Source organism: Vulpes lagopus, chromosome 2 (assembly GCF_018345385.1).
Source record: "Vulpes lagopus strain Blue_001 chromosome 2, ASM1834538v1, whole genome shotgun sequence".
Classification (NCBI taxonomy): domain Eukaryota; kingdom Metazoa; phylum Chordata; class Mammalia; order Carnivora; family Canidae; genus Vulpes; species Vulpes lagopus.
This window is the reverse complement of record NC_054825.1, coordinates 125,152,450-125,173,797: the sequence shown is the minus strand read 5'-3', so window position 1 is coordinate 125,173,797 and position 21,348 is coordinate 125,152,450. Positions and strand designations below refer to the sequence as shown.

Sequence of the window (21,348 nt, the reverse complement as noted above, 5' to 3'; positions counted from 1 at the left end):
AGGATATTCCCGCCTCTGCTCTTGCCAAGAGTAGTTTACTTATGAGACTACTCTCTGACAGAGATAGTCTCTCTCTGAGTCAGAGGTAGATAGACTCTCTCTGAGTCTCACAGATAGTTTCCATCTATCATCTCTTTCCTGTGCAAATGTTTGGTGAAATATTTTCCCAGATTCAGATATTAAAATAATCACCAGGTCTTATTATTTTTGATGTCTATGATTAAGTGTTTCTATCTTCAATGTTGTTCAGAAAAAAAAAATTGCTACTAGAAAGCTGTTTTAAGCCCAAACATCCAAAATGTGATTACTGATTATATTATATGATAAAACTGATTATATTATAAATTACATTATAATATAAACTGATTATATTATATATATAATAAATATATATATATAAAATATATATATTAAATTATATTAGGAAACATAGTTTCCTAAGCATAGAATAACCCACTGCTGTCATCCCAAGTAACTCATCCTTATAGAACATCAGATAGAGAATGAGATATCAAAATAAGGATAATTAAGGGCACCCAGGTAGCTCAGTAAGGTAAGCATCCGACACTTGATTTTGGCTCAGGTCATGATCTTGGAGGTCATGGGATCGAGACCCGAGTCAGGCTTTGTGGTTGGTGCAGTCTGTTTGTCCCTCTTTCTCCCCTTGCTTTTTATCTCTCATAAATAAATAAATAAATAAATAAATAAATAAATTCTTTTAAAAAATAAGAATAATTAATTCTTTCACTTATTTTTCCTTAACTCAGTTAAATAAAATATGCCATAATTGGAAACAGAAAATTATGATACATTATGGAAACTACAGTCATGTAATAAATTTTAAAATGTTTTACAAGACATTCTTATCCTTTAACTCAAATAGGAAGTGTTTGCTACCCAATTTATCATATAATTCCAAAGTACTAATTCTTAAAGACTAGATGACAGTCCAAGTAGACATTAGGACCTTTCCAAATCAGGAAGCTTATTCAAGAAGTTATAGTGGAGAATAAAAGGGACCATTAACCATATGTTTAGATAGCACTATAGCCAACATCAAACTTAAATCATAATTAGATGTAATGTTTGTTTAGCAATAGAGGATTTGTGCACTACTCCCCTGCTAGTGCAAGATGACAGGCTTTGTATTCTACTTCAGTGAAAGCTCAAATGATATGTGTGCTCACACTTCATCACAAAGAAATTATCTATGACACAAAGAAAAGGAAACTATAAATCTCAAATCACTGTTCATTCAGATTATAATCATCTACATTTTTTCAATAGTAGAATACATGTTCATAAATATTTGTGAGGACTCTATGAATTTTTTTGTAATTGTCATAATGATGAAATGTGTAGCTGTTCAGAAATTCAGATTTTTAAGTGGTTCAAGAGTAATAAAAAATTTTCAATCAACTTCAATCAACATAATGTTTATTCAACGATCAGTAAAAATAATGGTATCAAACACAGAACTACTTTTTTTTTTTTAAGGAAAATTGGTCTATATTCCATTTTTATTTATATCCAGATTAGGCATCAGCTTTCATTTCAGGAGGTTATTAGAGTTTGGCCACATCACAGGATTTTGTGGATAGAATGGAATCCTCTTACCTTGGGACTTGTTCATGAATCCATGGGATGGGGTAGATGCTTGGACTCAAAGTTGAAAATGCAAAAAAGTCAGTCATAGAAACTTATAGCACTGCTCATACTCACAAAAAGCTTTGGAACTCTTGAGGAATTTTTGTTTCATTTCCAAAAATGTATTTCAAATTTAGTGCCATTGGCACTAGAAAAATGAGTGTCCCATCTAGTTTTTATTTAACCATGTGACCAATTGAAATCATGTATCTGAACTTCCTTGATCAATAACCAATGCTCTTGTTTTCCTCCAGATTATGTATTCTGGACCAGTGTATTCAAATGCTTTATCATATATGTAAGGATGATTAGAGATTGCATGTGCACTGAGTCAGCGGAAAAAATGGTTTACATCTCTATAGGCTGTTACCATGAGTCAAAGAGGCCACACTTAGTCATCATGTTCTAATATTCCTCAACACAATGTGACTGATTGGAATGACTCTCGTTAATGTCAAAAATGCCCTTAATTATTGCTCTTAATGGAGAGATACAGGTCAGCCCTAATCCTATTTGACCTCTGTGTTGCATTTACACTAAAGAATGTTCCTTCTTTTTAAACAGTCTTTCAGTTTTAAAAGCACTTACATGGTTTATCTCCCTCTTTTAAGCTGTTAAACTACAAAACCAAAAACTAAAAAATGAAAACTACGAAATGACTATTCTCAGATGGTGGATGCCAGGACGCACAGGACTGTGATTTCTGAGAGAAGGAAAGCAGATGAGGCAGTGCAAGAAGGAAGTTTCTAGGCTGCAACCCAAAAAGGGGGAGCCCAAATAAAGCCAGCACTGTAGCTGGATTGAAAAACAGAGTTTGGAGAAGCTGAGACAGAACTTATGGGGCCAATAGAATATGTATCTAAAAATGAGAAAGTCAAACACAGAAAGAATTCCAGAGATCTGCAGAAGGGTCCCCTTGAATCTTTGGCTGAGTACTGATCTGTGATTGCACGGGATACAATTCTATGTGGCTCAGAACTCAAAACAAAATAAAACATTGGAAAGCCATAGGCTGAAAAAATTCCTAGGGCTCACAGAAAGCTTGAGATAATTCATATTCCCAACAGCAAGAGTAGAAAGACACAGTAATGCACAATGCATAGTGTTCTCAATGCACTCAGCCCCTTAGCAATGGAGCTAAATGATCTCTGGATTAGAGCCTGCTCTAGACCCTCCCTAAAACAAAACAAAACAAAACTAAACTAAACTAAACTAAACAACAACTTAAAAGCAAGGTTCAAAAACATCCAATTGATCAGTGAGTTACTAACCTGTTTGCCAAGATAAAGTTCAATACTCTTTAAAGGAATATAGTGAAAGCCAATATGCAACAATGAAAAATGTCCATCTGGCATCTAAATCAAAACTATCAGGCATGGAGAGAAGCAACAAAACATGATTTGTAACCAACAGAAAAATCAACCATTAAGAATATATTGAAATAAAAGAAATGGTGAAATTCAAAGACAATCATATAGCAAAGGCTAATATTTACATGTATTATAAATATTATTGAGAATAAGTAGAAATTTGAATATAATGAGGAGAGAAATGAAAGCTATAAAAAGATCTAACTGGAAATTTTACAGATGAAAAATTTTAAATGAAAAATATATAATCTACTGGATTAAGAACAGATTAGACACTGCAGAAAAAAATATATCAGTAGACTTGGACACAACAATAGAAACTATCAAAAATTAAGAATACAGAAGAAATGAGAATAAACAGAATTTCAGTCAGGTATGGAAGAGTATCAAGTGGACCAACATACGCATAATGAGTTCCAGAAGGAGAAATGGGAGTAAAGAACATAAAAGGATTTGAAGAAGTAGTGTATGGAAACCAAGTTTTTAATAAAAAACTGTGATCCCACAGATCCAACAGGTCCAACTCACCACATGAGAAATAAATAAGAAAAGCACAAAAAGACAGCATAATCAAATTGCTGAAAACCAGAATTTAGGATTTTATACCTAGAAAAAGTATCTTTGAAAACTTAAGGAAAAAACAGTTAAAACACTGTTTTTGAACATACAAAATTGAAAAATCATTGTCAGCAGACCTGAAATACTAAAAATAATAATATCAATAATTAGGGATGTAGCTAATGGAAGAACAAACATGATATAGAACAGAAATTTGGCTATACACAAAGGAACGAGAGCACTGGCACTGATACATGTGTGGAAAAACAGAAAAGCAGCATTTTTGCCTTTTAAAAAGATAAATGAGTATTTAAATCAAAATCATAAGATTATATTTAGGATATATAATATGTAGGAGTAAAATGTATGGTCACGATTACAGGGGGATAAGAAAGGGAGAAACATAAAGGATAAAAAGGGGAATTAGAGATTTATTCTTGTAGGGTTTCTATGCTAAATATAAAGCGTGTACTGCTTTTTTAAGATACATATAAAAAAAGATACGTATAAAAAGTCAAGATGCAAATCCCCAAAGACAAAAAAATAGTGTATAGTTAATAAGTCAAATGTGAAGATAAAATATAATTATAAAAATTAATCGATCCAAAATAAGACAAGAAAAGAAGAAAGTAAGAGCAGACAAGGCAAAGCAAGCAGCGAAATGTAGACTTAAGCCAGTCGTATTAATAATTACATTAAATGGAAATAATCCAGTTAAGATCAGATCAACAATAAAGATCTAAATATATTCTATCTAAAAGAAATATATTTAAATATTTAAAAAGAGATGGGATAAATTACAGTGTGGAAAAATGTATATCCCACAAATACCAATCAAAAGAAAGATGGAACCATGGCTATATGGTTATCAGAAAAAAATACTCTTCAGAAGAAGAAGAAACATTACCTGGGATAAAGAGAGACATTTCATATTAATAAAGGCATCAACTTTTCAAAAAGACATAATAACTCTAAATGAGTATACACCTAGTATTTTCACTCTAAAATACATGAATCAAAACCTGAGAGAACTAAAAAAAAAAAAAAAAAAAAAAACCTGAGAGAACTAAATGAAAAAACAGATAAATCATAAATATAAATACCCTGTTATTGATAGAATAAGTACACATAAAAATCACTACGAATAATGGACTTTTATAGAAGATTTCATCCAATGATACCAGAATACATGTTGTTTGCTAGTACATTAATCAAAATGGACACTAGTATGAGAAATAAAACAAATCTCTATAAATTCAAAAGAACTGAAAGATACAAAATATGTTATATGTGTTATAACACAAATATAACAGAAAGATATCTTGAAAACCCTCAAGTATTTGGAGATTATACAACATACTTCTACATAATCAATGACTCACAAATAAATAGTAAAATAAATAAGAAGAGTTTAACAATGAAAATTTAAACAACATATCAAAATGTGTGGGATGCAACTAAATTAGTGCCTGGAAGGAAATTTATAACATGAAATGCTTATGTTAGTAAAGAAGAGAGGTCTCAAGTCAATGATCTAAGGTTTCATCTTAAGAAACTTGGAACATAAGAGAAAATTAAACTCAAAGTAAACAAAAGGAAGGAACTTTTATTTTGTACAGTTATCAAATTTGTTGATTTAAGTTGCTCATATTATTCTTTTAACATATGCAGGATCCTCATGATGCCTCTTCCTTTATTTTTTATTTATGTATTTTTAAAAAGATTTTATTTATTTATTCATGAGACACACAGAGATAGAGGTAGAGACACAGGCAGAGGGAGGAAAAGTAGGCTCCCTGCTGGGAGCCCACTGGGGAACTTGATCCCAGGACCCCAGGATCACGACCTGAGCCAAAGGCAGACCCTCAATCACTGAGCCACCCAGATGTCCCGATGCTTCTTCCTTTATTCCTGATTTTTATTATTTCCTTCTTCTCTTTTTATTTTCTTGATCAATCTTCTTAGAGTATTACCAACTTCATTAAAAATTTCAAAAGAACCATTTTTTTGGTCTCATTGACTTTTTTCTAAAGTATCTTTGTTTTCATTTATTTTTCATTGATTATGCAAACTCCTTCAGAAACTATGAGAATGGAATACTTTCTAATCTATTTAATAAAACTAGCAGTACCCCAATAATGAAACTAAACAATAAAACTACAAAAAACAATGACCCAATATTCCTTATGAACCGAGACCCAGAGATCATTAACAAAATGCTAGTAAAAAAATGTAAAATAATTTAAAGTAGATAATCCCTCATGATCAAGCAGGATTTATCTGAGGATTGTAAAGTTGGATCAATATTTGAAAATCAATTAATATGATTTATGATATTAACAGCTGAAAATGAAAAATCCTATGGCCATCTCAAAAGATGTAGAAAATGCATTTGATAAAACTGAACATATATTCTTGATAAAAGTTCTTAATAGACTAGGAACATGAGAAACATCCTCAAACTTTTAAATAGCATCTATAAACAAAACACAGCTAACAACATTCTGAATTGTAAAAGACTGAATGCCTTCTAGTTAACATAAGGAATAAGGCAGGGGTATTTGCTCCCAGCCCTGCAAGTCAACATTTTACTGTAATAGGTCAAGAAAATGAAATAAAAGTTACATGGGTTGGAAGGGAAGAAGTAAACTCAATTTGCAGATGGTATGATTGTCTACATAAAAAATCCTAATCAATCTACCAAAAGGTAATTAGAATAAGCTTAGCAAGATTGCAGTATAAAAAGTTAAATAAAAATAATTGTATTTTTCTATTCTGGCAACAATTAGGAATTGAGATGAAACAAATAATAACATTTGTATCAAAAATATGAAATACAGTGATAAATATAACAGAACATGTACAAGACTTGCACACCAAAAACTATAAAACATTGATGAGAAAAAAAGTATAGACAGCTAAATTAGAACTTAGGTCATATTCGTATATTGAAAGGTGCAATAGTCTTGATTTTTCCCAAAATGACCTGTAGACTCAATGTAATGCCAATCAAATCCTAGAAAGCTTTTGGTAAAGAAACTGACAAACTCTTTAAAAGTGGGAATGCAAAAGATCTAATGTACCCAAAAGGTATTGGAAATGAAAAGGAGTTGGAGAATCTACATCACCTGATTTCACACATTACTAAAAAGCTACAGTGATGAAGACAGTACTGTGTTAGCACAAGGACAGACACCGATCAACGAAACAGAATAGAGTTCAGAAATGCAAGAGCGGCACATGCAATTATTCTACTTTGACCAACGTAATTCAATGGGGAAGAAGAATAATCTTTTCAAAAATGATGCTGGAAAAATTAGATATCCATTAAAAACTGAGCTTTTCACACAGAAAAATTAATACTGAAAATGGAATGTGGACCTAAATGTAAAAGCCAAAATTATAAAACTTCTTGAAGAAAACACAGGAGAGGGGTCTTTAGATCTTGATGTAAGCACCTGTACATTTCTTAGAAAAGAAAAAGCATGAGCCATGAAAGAAAAGGATAACAAAAAACTGGTCTTTATAAAAATTAGATGAAGCTACTACAGAGAAAATAAAATGCAAGCTGTATAGTGGGAGAAAATAGTTACTGAACATATATATGTTAAAGGACTTGCATCTAGAATATATAAAGAACTTTTATTTCACATTATGAGGAAAATAACAACCTAAAATAGAAAAGATTTGTATAGAACTTCACTCAAGAAGATATATAAATGGTAAATAAAATTATTCCCAATATTAGTGGACATTAAAGCAACAGAAAGATATACATAAACATCCAACTGAATGATTAAAATTCAAGAGTCAGAACCCTAAGTGTTGGGGAACAGATGGGGGGCTCAGCGGTTGAGGATCTGCCCTCAGCTCAGGGTGTGACCCCGGCGTCCTAAGATCGAGTCCCGCATCGGGCTTGCCACAAGGAACCTGGTTATCCCTCTGCCTGTGTCTCTGTCTCTCTCTGTGTCTCTCATGAATAAATAAATAATCTTAAAAAAAAAAAAAAGCAATCCTAAGTGTTGGGAAGGATATGGAGTAGTCTTGTGATGGATGATAGGTGAAATCATACATCTACACCAATGCTTTTGACTTATACATTGGTATTCATGGCAAAATAGTTCATAATAGCCCCACACTGGAAATGACCCAGTGCCCAATGTCCCAAATGCCCATTAAATGGTAATAAGCAAATCACAGCATATCATCCAGTACAAATTAGTAAATAATTAAAAATAACAAACTACTGCTATATGCAACAGTATGGATGAATCACAAAAGCATTATATTAAGTAAAGGAAGCCAGACCAAAACTATTGCCACCAAACAAGCAAGCAAAATCCAAACAACATGGACGAGGGCTTGATTTACATGAATTTGGAGAGACAACATAACTACAGTGATAGAAGGAGAAACAGTAAATTCCTGATGCTGGTTGAGGGGTGAGGGGAAGTAGACTACAAGGGAGCATATAACTGTAATCACTGGTCAAAACTCACGCCTTCAAGAGAGTGAATTGTATTTTATTTAATTAATACCTCTCAAAACACTGACAAAATTCCTGAACTCATCACCTTTCCTACCTGACCTCGAATCTCCTATAATCCCTGTAGCCATGGCTGTCTCAGCGGCTAAGTGTCTGCCTTCGGCTCAGGGCATGACCTTGGGGTCCCGGGGTCGAGTCCCACATCAGGTTCCCTGCAGGGAGCCTGCTTCGCCCTCTGCCCATGTCTCTGCCTCTCTGTGTCTCATAAATAAATAAATAAATAAATAAATAAATAAATAAATAAATAAATTTTTTAAGGAAAAAAATCCTTGTAGCTATAAATAATACTCTCATCTAAAAAAAAAAAAAAAAAAAAAAAAAAAAAAAAAATAATACTCTCATCTAATCTGAAAAGCAAATCCAGGACCCGTCTTAAGACTCCTGTTTCTTAGCCTCCAAATCGAGAAGGTCATCAAGCCACAGCAGCAGTCACAGAGCCTACTTCCCGTATTCTGGGGAGGCGCACTGACCAGGCCCCAGCGTCTGTCATCTCTCACCGATGTACCTGCAGTTGCTGTCAGGCACATAACGTGACACTATGGAATCTGGTCATGCCACTTTCTGTGGAATTCCCATGGAAAAGAAACATGGAGTTTTTCAAGCTAGAGGTTGTTAATATGACTCCACAGAATCCTCTCAACTGCTTCTTGAAAAGTGAAGCCTAGTCATAATTTGGGGGCAATTACTATAGATTTTTGGCAAATTCCTTTAACGAGTCCTTCATTTGCTTGTACATTGCAGTTAGTATCTCACTCTGCTTAGGTATGAAGTTGTTGCTGTTTCTGATTTTATTATAATTTTTCCTCTTTTTTTTTTTTGGTAGGTTTCATGAACGAAGATACATAAACGTGGTGCTTGCTTTCATCTTATTTCCCCACAAGTAAAATGTTAAGATACTGATCAATATCTGCAATCACTCTATACTGATAGTTCTCTATTGTTTAATAATATTAGCTTTTGAAATGCCTGACTATAAAACTTTAACAAGATAAAAACAAATTTCTTAAAACATGATCAGATAAAATAGAGCAATTAACTCACCTTACAACCAGTGATGATGCTGTGACCCCAGGTATTAGGTGAACATTTAGAACATTTCTCTCCAATGGTATTGGGAGGGCAAATGCACTGACCAGTCTTTGGGTCACAATTGTTTCCCAGATGAGAACAGTCACAAGCTTCACAGGTAAAAGGGAAAAAAAGAGTAAAACAGTAAAAATGTGATAGAAAGTATGGAGTTTGTATTTGGATTTGTGTTGTTTCACTTTCCATATTATTGTTATAAGTGAAAGCTTACCTCGTTCGTCTTTTACATCACAGTGAAGTGTACTTCATAGAGGGGTTGATCAACAAAATTATATTGTAAAATTATATTGTATTTCTTTTAATAATTTCAAAAGGTAAAATATTTTTAGGTTTTCAACTAAGTTTATTTTTTTTTTATTTTTTATTTTTTTTAAGTAAGATCTCTCTTTTTTTTTTTTTTTTTTTAATTTTTTTTTTTTTTTATTTATTTATGATAGTCACAGAGAGAGAGAGAGAGAGAGAGAGAGAGGTAGAGACCCAGGCAGAGGGAGAAGCAGGCTCCATGCAGGGAGCCCGATGTGGGATTCGATCCCGGGTCTCCAGGATCGCGCCCTGGGCCAAAGGCAGGCGCCAAACCGCTGCGCCACCCAGGGATCCCTTCAACTAAGTTTAAAGGAAGAAATGGCACATCAGATTCGATGCTCAGTGTACTTAGATGCTATAAAGTTTAAAATTTTGATTCTATGTTTTTTTTTAGTTTTACTTACTTATTCTATGCTGTATAGATTAATATTTCCGTCTTATTGATGACTCTGTTTTGCAATAAAAAAACTATAAGCTCAACAGGCTTCTTAAATTCAGTATATTGAGTATAATAGTTATAATTGGCATACATCAGGATATTTCCAGTTTCACAAAAAATAAAAACAGCTGAATTTTGTAACTCTGTGTGAGCGTGTTGATTTTTGAATTTTATTTACCATCTGCCATATTTTTTTCAATAGATTTTTCATTTTCTTAGCTATAATATGTAAAAAGTGCAAATTCTCAAATACTGCATAAATCAGATTTGAATAAAAGTGATTTCAGGAGAGTGTCAAAGTCATCTAAGATGAGCAATGAACACTATTTATTAGCTATAGTTGACTCAGCTAGTAAGTTTCAAACTGAAGTGAAAGCAAAGGGAGAAATACCATCAAATACTCAGATTCAGACAGAAGATTAATATTATAAAAAGCCTTTAAATTGGTCATATGATGATTAAATCTTTAAAAGAAATACATTTAAACAATTTGACTTTTTACATTTAGACTATTTGACTAAGTTCAATTTTTAAGGAGTCACAATTATCATTGCTCACAGCATCCCATATGAGCTGTGAAAAATGTTCCGTATAATACTTGACACAAACACCAAAGAAATCTTAGCTGTTATTTTTGTTATTATTATTGTTGTTGATAGTTTTAAGTCAAAGGGTTTATTTTGTATGTACCATTTCTTAAGAAGAAAACTAGTTCACCTTACGTTCAAATTTATGTGCTAAAAAATGCCTTGGGACAGTTAGAATAGCAATTCGAGAAGTTACCTTGCAAATAGAAATTCTCTAAGCAGTTCTTCGAACGGAATCATAAAACTGAGTATGGAGAAGACTTGAATAATCAGCTGGCTTTTCCCCGCCCAAACACGATGTTTACCACAATTCAGAATACTAATAAACACTGATAATAATAATAACAATGATAAACACTGACCTGGTGCCTACATGCCAGGCATTATTCTAAATATTTTATAGCTATTAACTCAACTAATTCTTACAAAACCCCAGTGAGATAGAAATCATCATTTTCTTGATTTAACAGATGAACTTTGTAGAGAGACAGCAAGACCCAATCACTTAGGCAAGGTCACATAACTAGTCACCGGCGGAGCCATGAAACCCGTCCCAGCTATTTGGTGGAAGTCTACTCTCAACCATCATGTTATTCTGCTTGTTTGGGGCTGTTTTCTGTCCTGTGTCTCTGGATCTGAATGCTACTAAGTTTGCATTTCTAATGTCATCACCATTTCATAATTTAAAATAATAATGTCTTACTAATAATTTCTAGTAGTGAAGATATTTGAATGCACAGTAGCATTTCATAATTCACACTAACTGAACATTTAAGGGTTGGGTTCAAAGGACTGTATATTTTAGGGGTGCCCGGGTGGCTCAGTTGGTTGGGCACCCAACTCTTGGCTTTGGCTGAAGTCATGGTCTCAGGTTCCACGCTCAGCTTGGAGGCTGCTTGAGATGATTTCCCCCTTCACTTTTCTAAGTTGAACTATACTAGCTTGAGAGTGAAGTTTAAACTATGAGAACACTGGCAAAAGAAAAATTGAACGTTTGACTTCCAGGCTACAGGAGCCGTTGAGTGAGCGACTGGTAGTCACAGCCAGGAAGGGACACAGCAGAATTGAGACCTGCTGATGGTTTTTTTTTTTTAATTGAGTACTTGCAAATAGTTATTTATTGAGCAATGTTTCACACTACAGTATATTTCATTTGCTAGTTTATTTAAAATAAATATACATTACTTATCCGGTTAAATATTTTAGATCCTATAATTGTTGTGAAGGTGCCTTTGCTTTAATCTCTAGGGATGTTGAAGAATGAACTGCTACGGTTGCCAAAATGCCCAAACCAGAGAATGAATGTGTAGGGCTGAGCCTTATTTACACACCTGTGCAGCCTCCTTCTTGGAAGTTGAAATAGCCATGGGCACAGCGGTCACATTTCTTTCCTGTCACTCCAGGCTGGCACCAACACTGACCACTCTCTTCACAGTCGAAAGATTTAGACCCAAAGGAATTGCAGTTGCAGGGAACACACCCTCTTCCTGATTGTAGGCCAAAGGTTTCAGGCTGGCATAAAGAAGGAAGAGAGAAATTAAATTTAAATCAATGAATTCATTATGAAACAAGACGCACCACCACCAAAAGGTGAGGCAGGAGAGAGGAATCTACGGATGATCAAAGTTCTTCACGGATGTTATGACAATGAGGTTGTAATGGGATCTAATGGCCCCTTTCCTACAAAATCCAGAAAGAAGAGTACTGTAGCTTTAAAATTTTATCAAAGTTAACAGTAGAATTAGGTCACTATCCTTTATGTCTGCTTTATATTTTCACCAGTCTTTCTCTATACTTTCCAAGATTTTAACAGCAACGTGGATCTAAGCTATGGGGTGTTACTTACATTTTAACTTAAAAAATTTACTTGCTTCCTTCCTAATAATTTGAATTGATTGCTTTTAGATCTTATTAATGCCTTCTACTTGTTAAAAATGTTTTCAATATTATTGAGCAGAAACCTACAGTTATAAAATAAATGTTTTTTATCTAATATTTGATCTAATTTTTGTCATCTCTCCGTAGATACACCTAGTCATCATTCTAGGGCTCATGTTACAAATATAACTTACAGGTTTATGTCAATGCTGACAAAATAATTGGTTTACAAACACCTACTTTCTTGGGTTTCATTTTAACAAGTGAAATTGATTTGAGAGAATTCACATCAAAGGGCTGGATTAGGTAGATGAAAGGAACCTTTTACTCTCTGATGGGTAGTTCCTAAGTATATCTCTTATTTATGCATAGAAACTTTCTATGATCGGTTTTCATGACTAGCTTTGGCTTGAAATACATGCTATCTGACCTAAAGTGACTATGTTAGGGAGTGTGGATGGATTAAAAATTACCTCTACTAAAAAAAAAAAAAATTACCTCTACTAGAAAAATGAAAAGTGCATATCCTACTTAAAGTACATCAGGGTCGTATTTTAAAATATGAAGTGGGTCACACTATTACGATATTTTAATCTGAAAAATTAGTCTTGGTAATTACTTCTTTGTAAAAAATAATACCCATTTTTAAATATTAGACTCAATAGTTACTTTCTGGTAACAAAGACTCTTGCTATTTAATGGGAGCCACCCAAAGAGAAACAAATAACTGTCATTATATATTTTTGAAATTATTGTTAACAGTATGAAAACCAGTTCTAGAAAACAAAATTGCACTGAAAATTAGGCTCTTAAAATGACTCTAGCTAACAATTTTGGTTTTTAAATATAAAATGGGTAGACTGAGTTTAACAGTCATTTAATCTTTGTATTTATTGTTGGCTTTATTTTTATTTCCAGTCCAAATTCAGATGTCATCATATGATTAAAGAAGGTGAAATCACTATATTGTATGCCTAATACAACTAATGCAGCACTGCACTGGTACTGAAATATATTTTAAAGAATAAATAAAGTATCAGTTCTAACAAATGACTTACCACACGATTTTGAAATTAAATTTCATTATGTAAGGGAAGATTAAGACGTGTAAGATTTTTATTCATAAAGAGCAATTACCTGCGAAATTCTAGATACCTGACCTAGAAAAATAATCAGAAATTAGGAAAATGGTTAAAGTATGAGCATGCCCAATACCGCATTACTTATGAGAGGGACTTCCCAATGTTAGAGAGGAAGTTGCGTAAGTTACATTATGATACATTCATGCTATGAAATACTAGGCAATCATTAAAATCCTGTTTTGAAGCAATTTTAATGATAGGAACAAGCTTAGGATATAGCATTATGTAAAATTTCAAAAAGTAGGATACAAAATTATATATACACTATGACTCCGATTATATACCTATGATGACACACACACCACTCACACACACAAATAGAAACATATATACATAGAAAAAAGACTAGAACATACGACATTAACATAGTTTTTAAAAAAACCTGAATCATAGATGTGTTTGTATTCCTATGCAAAGCATTTTGCATTTATCTCCTAAATTTTCCTGACTTAGAAATCTGAATTGCAGAGGAAATACTTTAATTCATCTTTATCTCCTAATTTTTTCAATTGGCATACCTATATATCTTTAACAGATATATCTATGTAGGATTAAATGAACTTCCAAATCATAGTTATTAAGAAAATTTCAAAGTTTGTTATTTAAAAGATATGTAAGAAGAAATTTACCATCCATTTAAAATAATTAAATAATGTAGTTTTAAAGAGTTAAGTTGCACCAAAATACATAGTAACGAATTTCAGTAACAAAATTTTAATAAAGTTGATGTACAAAAATTTTACTCCGAGACTCGGGAAAACCTTCGTAGTAAACAGATTCAAAAAGTAGATGGTGAGCACTTACATACTGTGCCTGCTGCCTGCCAAGCACCGTCCTAAAGCCCTTTACAAAGATGAACTCATTTATTCCTCAAGACACTCCTGGGAGATAGTTATTATCATCACTTTTCTACAGAGGGAGGAAACTGAGGCACAGAAAGGTCAAGTGACTTGCCTAAGGTCACCAGCGAGCCAAGCGCAGAGTCAGGCTTCCACCCCAGCCGGCCTGGCTTCAGAGTCGGTGCCCTGAACTCTCACACATACGGTTTCACTTGGGAAAGCTGGGAAACTTGGGAAAGCTGCTCTCTCTCTGCTAGATTTCCCTTCACTTGTTCATTCATGGAAGGGGATTTGCTCCAAATGATGCCTGAAATTCCTTCCACTGCTAAAATCATAGGTTTGTACAAATAAACTTTAGTTTCTCCATATCCATGGTTAATGGAAACTTTCATGAACCTCTGAACTTGAATACATGCTTAACAATACACGGAAAGCTCTTTTCAAAAGGCAAGGCTTCAAGCAGGAATCGTGCAGCTTTGACATTTGCAGTCTGCACGCTGAGCAACAGTTATTTGGTAAAAATGCCACCAGGGGGTCCGCGGCACGGGTGGCACACAGCATGCGGAGGCAGGAGCCATGCAGTGCCTCTGGGATTACCGGAGCGGGGGCGCGATGGGCTCCCCGGGGGCACCCGCCCGAGCTGCTGCCGGCCCACCTCGGAGGAGGCCCCAGCACCCGCTGCGCTCTCTGCGGCTGCTCCTCTGGCTGCTGCACCTGCCTGCCGAGGCGACACTGTCTCCCTACGAAGCCAGAGTGACACGCACATCGTCCCGCCGCATCACATTGCGGTGTCACGGAGCCAACGGGGCTGCAGCCGCACAACACACAGAATTGCTTCTCTGGGTCCCACCACATATGGGGCTTTAAAAGCCAACGGAAAAATAAGACAAAACAAAGGGACGAAAGAGCAGATGATATTATTCAACAGACGGACGCGGATGATACCTTCCAGCTTACTACAAAAAGGCCAGTTTGCCATCTGAGAACTGCTGGTTCTGTTCAACAGTCTTTGCCACCAAGAATAAATACATATTTATAAAGAAGAGGTAACACGGACCCATCACTCCCATGGAGGGATCCAAGGCACTTGGCACACCGAAGGAAGGCCAACACTCAGGAACAGGCAGCAACATATTTTGATTTTTTGTTTCATTTTAGAAAAGTGATGTTATCTAAAAAAATATGTTGAGGAATCCTGGGTGGCTCAGTAGTTGAGCATCTGCCTTCGGCCCAGGGCGTAATCCTGAAGTCCCGGGATCGAGTCCCACATTGGGCTCCTGGCATGGAGCCTGCCTATCCATCTGCCTGTGTCTCTGCTTCTCTCTTTTGCTCTCTCTCTCTCTCTCTCTCTCTGTGTATCTCATGAATAAATAAATAAAATGTTTTTAAAAATATATGTTGATTAGCTTCTCTGCTAACAACTCTGGAGAAGTAGCGTGCTCATGGAACTGACTCTTAAATGATAGAACTAGAGCAAAGCGCTTGCCCAAGACCATCGGTGTAGGGCATTCATGCTGCCAACATAAAAGCAAAGAGTATTTTACTCATGATAGACTGGGATTCAATTTATATGCCATTTGTTTCAAAAAACATCTGATTTTCAGTGAGTATTCCTGCCAGAGATCACAGGGTGAAGGGCAAGTGCTAGCGTACGGCACACTTCCTTCTATGTTGGAAAAACATTCCAACGATCACAGGGATTGTACGTGCAGATTTGGAGAATCCTGGGCTCCTCTCTCTACACTTCATACGTGTGTCACTGCAAGCTAATGAGCATTTTCCATTTCCAACGAGAGAGGAACCCTTGGTCAGCCCCTGCTGCTTACCTTACACTCGTCACACCGCCGCCCCTGCACGTTCGGCTTGCACTCGCACTGACCCGTCCTAGCGTGGCAGCGCTCGGAGAGGGAGCTGTTGACACGACAGCCGCACGCTGCAAAGGAAGAGGGATCCATGATCAGCAAAACACTGCCAGTAGCATGAGTAGGCTGTTAATAATAATAATATCCCCCAAACGGGGACGCTGGCAACTGAGTTTTATTTTTTATTATTTTATTTTTATTTTTAATTTTTATTTTTTGGCAACTGAGTTTTAGATTCGAATGCTTTCAGATCTGCTAGGTGTCCTGTTGGGCGTCATTATCATTCGATTCCTACAAAGACTCTCCAAGCTGTAGAGGGGATTCCTGTAAAGCTCTATCACGGTGCCTGGCGCAGCATATGTTGTTGAAATATAACTGTGATCATTATTATTCCAATTTTGAGAGTGAATTATAAATAGTATATAATGAAAATATTATATACTATGTAAATACAATAAGTACAAATCTAATATAATGTGTAAATATTATGAGTATTATATATACACATACATGACCACATGCATCTTTCAGATTGGAAAAGTAAGACAGAACTAATTAGACGTTTTTCCAAAGGGGACATTAAAATGGCCAACAGGCACGTGAAAAGATACATAACGTCACTAATCATCTAAGAGATTCAAATCAACACCACAATGAGACATCACCTTACACCTATTAGAATCTTATTTTCAAGAAGACAAGAGATAACAGATGTCGCCAAGAATGTGGTGTAAAGGGTGCTCTTATATCCTGTTGGTGGGAATGTAAATTGGTTCAAAACAAGGTGGCGGTTCCTCAAAAAATTAAAAATAGAACTACCATATACAATCTAGTAATTCTGCTACTGGGTACATACTTAAAAGAAATGAAATCAGTATGTATGTCTACTGCAGCCCTATTTCCAATAGCCAAGGTCTAGAAGTAACTTAATGTTCATCAAAGATGAATGGATTAAAGAAAAAGATGTGGTATATATATATATATATATACACAATGAAATATTCAGCTATGACAAACGACAATACCCTGCCATTTGCAACAATGTGGATGGACCTTGACCACGTTATCCTAAGTGAAATAAGTCAAAGAAAGCCAATTACTGCATGGCATCACCTGCATGTGGAATCTAAAAAAACCAGTGTTATAAAATACAGATAGTAAAATGGTGGTGTCACAAGGGATGGATGGTGGGGGTGGGGGGATAAAATTGCTATTATTTAAGAGTATATACTTGCAAGTAGTAAATAATGAGCAGTAAATAAGTGATAGTGCTCTAATTCCCGGTATGAAGAATACAGACAGCATTGTACTATATTGTGTAATAGACTAAATATTGCAATGATGGTGACCATCTTGCAGTATATACGGATACCAGGAGTACCACAATGTACACCTTAGGGCCACTGTGTCATTAGACGTCAAATATATCCATTTAAAAAGTACACTGTGTCGAGTGTATTAGGAATATAGCATGCTTTTTAAAAATCACTTTGTTTTATGAGTTATATACTATTTCCCCACATTTGGTTTAAGCAATCTTTTGTCATTTCTGTGTTATGAAGTTGTTTGATGCTATTCTGAGATATATAATAAATCCATCTAAAAATTAAAGGGCCTTTTCACAAATAGAATATAATTAATATCTCACTCTATACTCTATATTTTTAATGGTACATATAATTATGTTGATACTAGAATAAAATAAAAATGTGAGGGGGAGGTGACATAGGAATTTAGAATATTCATAGATGGTTTTGGTAAATTTTATACAACACCTCGTGTCTCTGGATGCTTTAATGTGAGCACAACTTATCAATACATTATAAATAGTTACTCCATCAGCTTATGCTATTTTCCTGTTCATCTGACTCAAGGTTTGACTTAGTTTTACTGCTTTACTAAATAAAAAATGCTGGATTTTTCTCCCAGCAATTTGGCCTTTGGTGCCTGCTAACTTGATATGAGTTTGGTGGCCACTGAAGAACTGGTCTTAGCAGCAGCTGTGATTTTTCCCTGGGGAATAGCTGAAGCATACACAATATCAGGGGTGTGAGAAAAGGCTAAAAAATATTTTCTGTAAATATCTATTTCACTTGACACTAGAATTTTTATGAATACTTTAATATCTTTTTAAAATTAATTAACTTCTATTAATTTTTTGAAATGAGAATGGTTGGCACACAATGTTACATTAGTTTCAGGTGGACACCATAATAGTTCAACAAGTATATACTATGTTCACCACAAGTGTAGCTGCCATCTGTCCCCTCATGTCCCTATTAAAATGTACTTTTAATTTCTTTATCGTGTCTCATATATATTATACTTCTATTTTTAAGATCCCAAATAATTTAGAAGTCATTTTTTTCTTAGAATGAAGAATATAGGATTAAATTCACCATAAATTAGCATCATCTTAAAAATAAAAGCAGTTGCAAGATACAGAAATAACATACCGAGATCTGTTGGATTTCTGAACACCAATAATGAAATGGCAGAAAGAGAAATCAAGGAATCAATCCCATTTACAATTGTACCAACAATCAAGAGAAGTAGGAATAAATCTAACCAAAGATGTAAAAGATCTGTGCTCTGAAAATTACAGAACACTTAGGAAAGAAATTGAAGAGGACACAAAGAATGGGAAAACATTCCATGATCATGGATTGGAAGAGCAAATAGTGTTAAGATGTTTATACTGCCTAAAGCAACCCATACATTTAATGCAATCCCAATCAAAATATTGCCAGTATTTTTCACAGAACTGGAACAATCTTTAAATTTGTATGGAACACAAAAGACCCCAAATAGCTAAAGCAATCTTGAAAAAGAGATGCAAAGCTGGAAGCATCACAATTCTGGGCTTCAAGCTCTCTTACCAAGCTTCGATCATCAAGATAGTATGTAATTGGCACAAAAACAGACACATAGATCAATGGAACAGCAACTCTATGGTCTACCCATCTTTGACAAAGCAGGAAAGAATGTCCGATGGAAAAAAGACAGTCTCTTCAACAAATGGTGTTGGGAAAACTGGAGAGTCACGTGCAAAAGAATGAAACTGGACCACTTTCTTACACCACACACAAAAATAAATTCAAAATGGATGAAAGACCTAAATGTGAGACAGGAAATGATCAAAATCCTAGAGGAGAACACAGGAAGCAACCTCTTTGAGCTCAGCTGCTGCAGCTTCTTACTAGACACATCTCCAAAGGCAAGGGAAACAAAAGCAAAAATGAACTACTGGGTCTTTATCAGGATAAAAGGCTTCTGCACAACAAAGGAAACTGTCAACAAAACTAAAAGACAACCAACAGAATGGGAGAAGATAGTTGCAAATGACATATCAGATAAAGGGCTAGTATCCAAGATCTACAAAGACCTTATTAAACTCAATACCCAAAAAACCAATAACCCATTTAGAAATGGGCAGAAGACATGAATAGACACTTTTCCAAAGAAGACATCCAGATGGCCAACAGACACAGGAAAAGATGCTTAATATCACTCATCAGGGAAATACAAATCGAAAGTACAATGAGATCCCACTGCACACTAATCAGAATTGTAAAAATCAACAACAGGAAATAACAGATGTTGGAGAGGCTGTGAAGAAAGAGGAACCGTTCCTCTTACACTGTTGGTCGGAACCCAAACTGGTGCAGCCCCTCTGGAAAATATATAGAGATTCCTTAAAAAGTAAAAAATAGAGCTACCCTATAACCCAGCAATTGCACTACTAGGGATTTACCCAAAGGACACCAAAATATTGATTCAAAGGTACATGCACCCCAATGTTTATAGAAGCATCATCAACAATAGCCAAATTATGGGAAGAGACCAAATGTCCAACAACTGATGAATAAAGATGTGGCACATATACAAGGGAACATTATCCAGACATAAAAAAATAAAAAACTTGCCCTTTGCAATGACACGGATGGAGCTAAGGCATATTATGCAAAGTGAAATAAGTCAAAGACAAATACCTATGATTTCACTCACTTGTGGAATTTAAGAAACAAAATAGATGAACTCAGGAGGAAAAACAGAAAGAGATACAAACTGTAAAACAGACTTTTAGCCATAGAGAATGAACTGAGGGCTGCTGGAGGGGGAGGTGAGCTGGGGGGGATGGGTTGAAGACCCAATGAAGATTAATAGGAGGGCACTTGTTGTAACAGGCACTGGGTGTTACATGTAAGTGACGGATCACTAAATTCTACTCCTATAAGTGACATTATACTAGACGTTAACTGACTGGAGTTAAAATAAAAACTTGAAAAAATAGCAAAAGCAATATAATTACACCTGAGTCTGTTGAAAGTTTTGCTTTAAAAAAATACCAGTTGGGACACCTGGGTGGCTCAGTGGTTGAGTGTCTGCCTTCGGCTCAGGCCGTGACCCTGGGGTCCCGGGATCGAGTCCCGCATCGGGCTCCCTGCATGGAGCCTGCTTCTCCCTCTCCCTGTGTCTCTGCCTCTCTTTCTCTCTCTCTCTCTGTGGCTCATGAATAAATACATTAAAAATCATTAAAAAAATAAAATAAATCTAAAAATACCACTTTACAGGTGGTATTAATAAGTGCTTTTTGTTCTAGAGAATGATTTGTGGGTTTTCGTTTGTTTTGTTTTTGTTTTTGTTTTTTCACATCTTAGTAAAAGGTCAAAGATTTATTCGATCTGAAGAGAAACCAGAGTATGAGAGTGATTGGTTTTTAATTTAACAAACTGTCATTTTTAAATGACAAAAATCTGGCACACATCTTCCAAGCCCATGAGAAGAAAGACACATTTGCTATTGAAAGGGGGTGTCCTACCTGGTGTTTGGTGTTTACAGCAGAGACAGTGACAAGACACTACACGTCCAGCAGTTTCTGTAATTTTGCAGGCCCTAGGTCCCAAGTCAATGACTCGAAGCATCCCTTCTTACTTAATGAAGTCGACAGAAGTGAACTGTGGGCATCATAACTTGTCCTACCTCGAGATTATGGCAGCAGGTGAAGTTGAGGATGGCACGTACCATACTCGGGGGCTTGGGCTCACATGCCCCTGGACTCCACACAGTAAGATTCACCGCCTGGTATGT

The 21,348-nt window shown here is 35.3% G+C and overlaps 1 protein-coding gene across 3 annotated transcripts in view; it reads right to left on the bottom strand.

Annotated features, from left to right (window-relative positions):
* Positions 1-21,348, bottom strand: part of LAMA2 (laminin subunit alpha 2) — a 580,308-nt gene that overhangs the window by 200,484 nt on the left and 358,476 nt on the right. For 2 of the 3 annotated variants that reach the window (XM_041737419.1, XM_041737425.1), the window contains exons 20-22: positions 16,222-16,328; positions 11,868-12,048; positions 9,163-9,299 (exon numbers count right to left, since the gene is read on the bottom strand). In XM_041737419.1, coding sequence (XP_041593353.1) covers positions 9,163-9,299; positions 11,868-12,048; positions 16,222-16,328 — 425 coding nt within the window. Of the gene's footprint in view, positions 1-9,162; positions 9,300-11,867; positions 12,049-14,992; positions 15,257-16,221; positions 16,329-21,348 lie in introns of all 3 variants that reach the window. The other variant, XM_041737408.1, reaches the window with a different exon arrangement.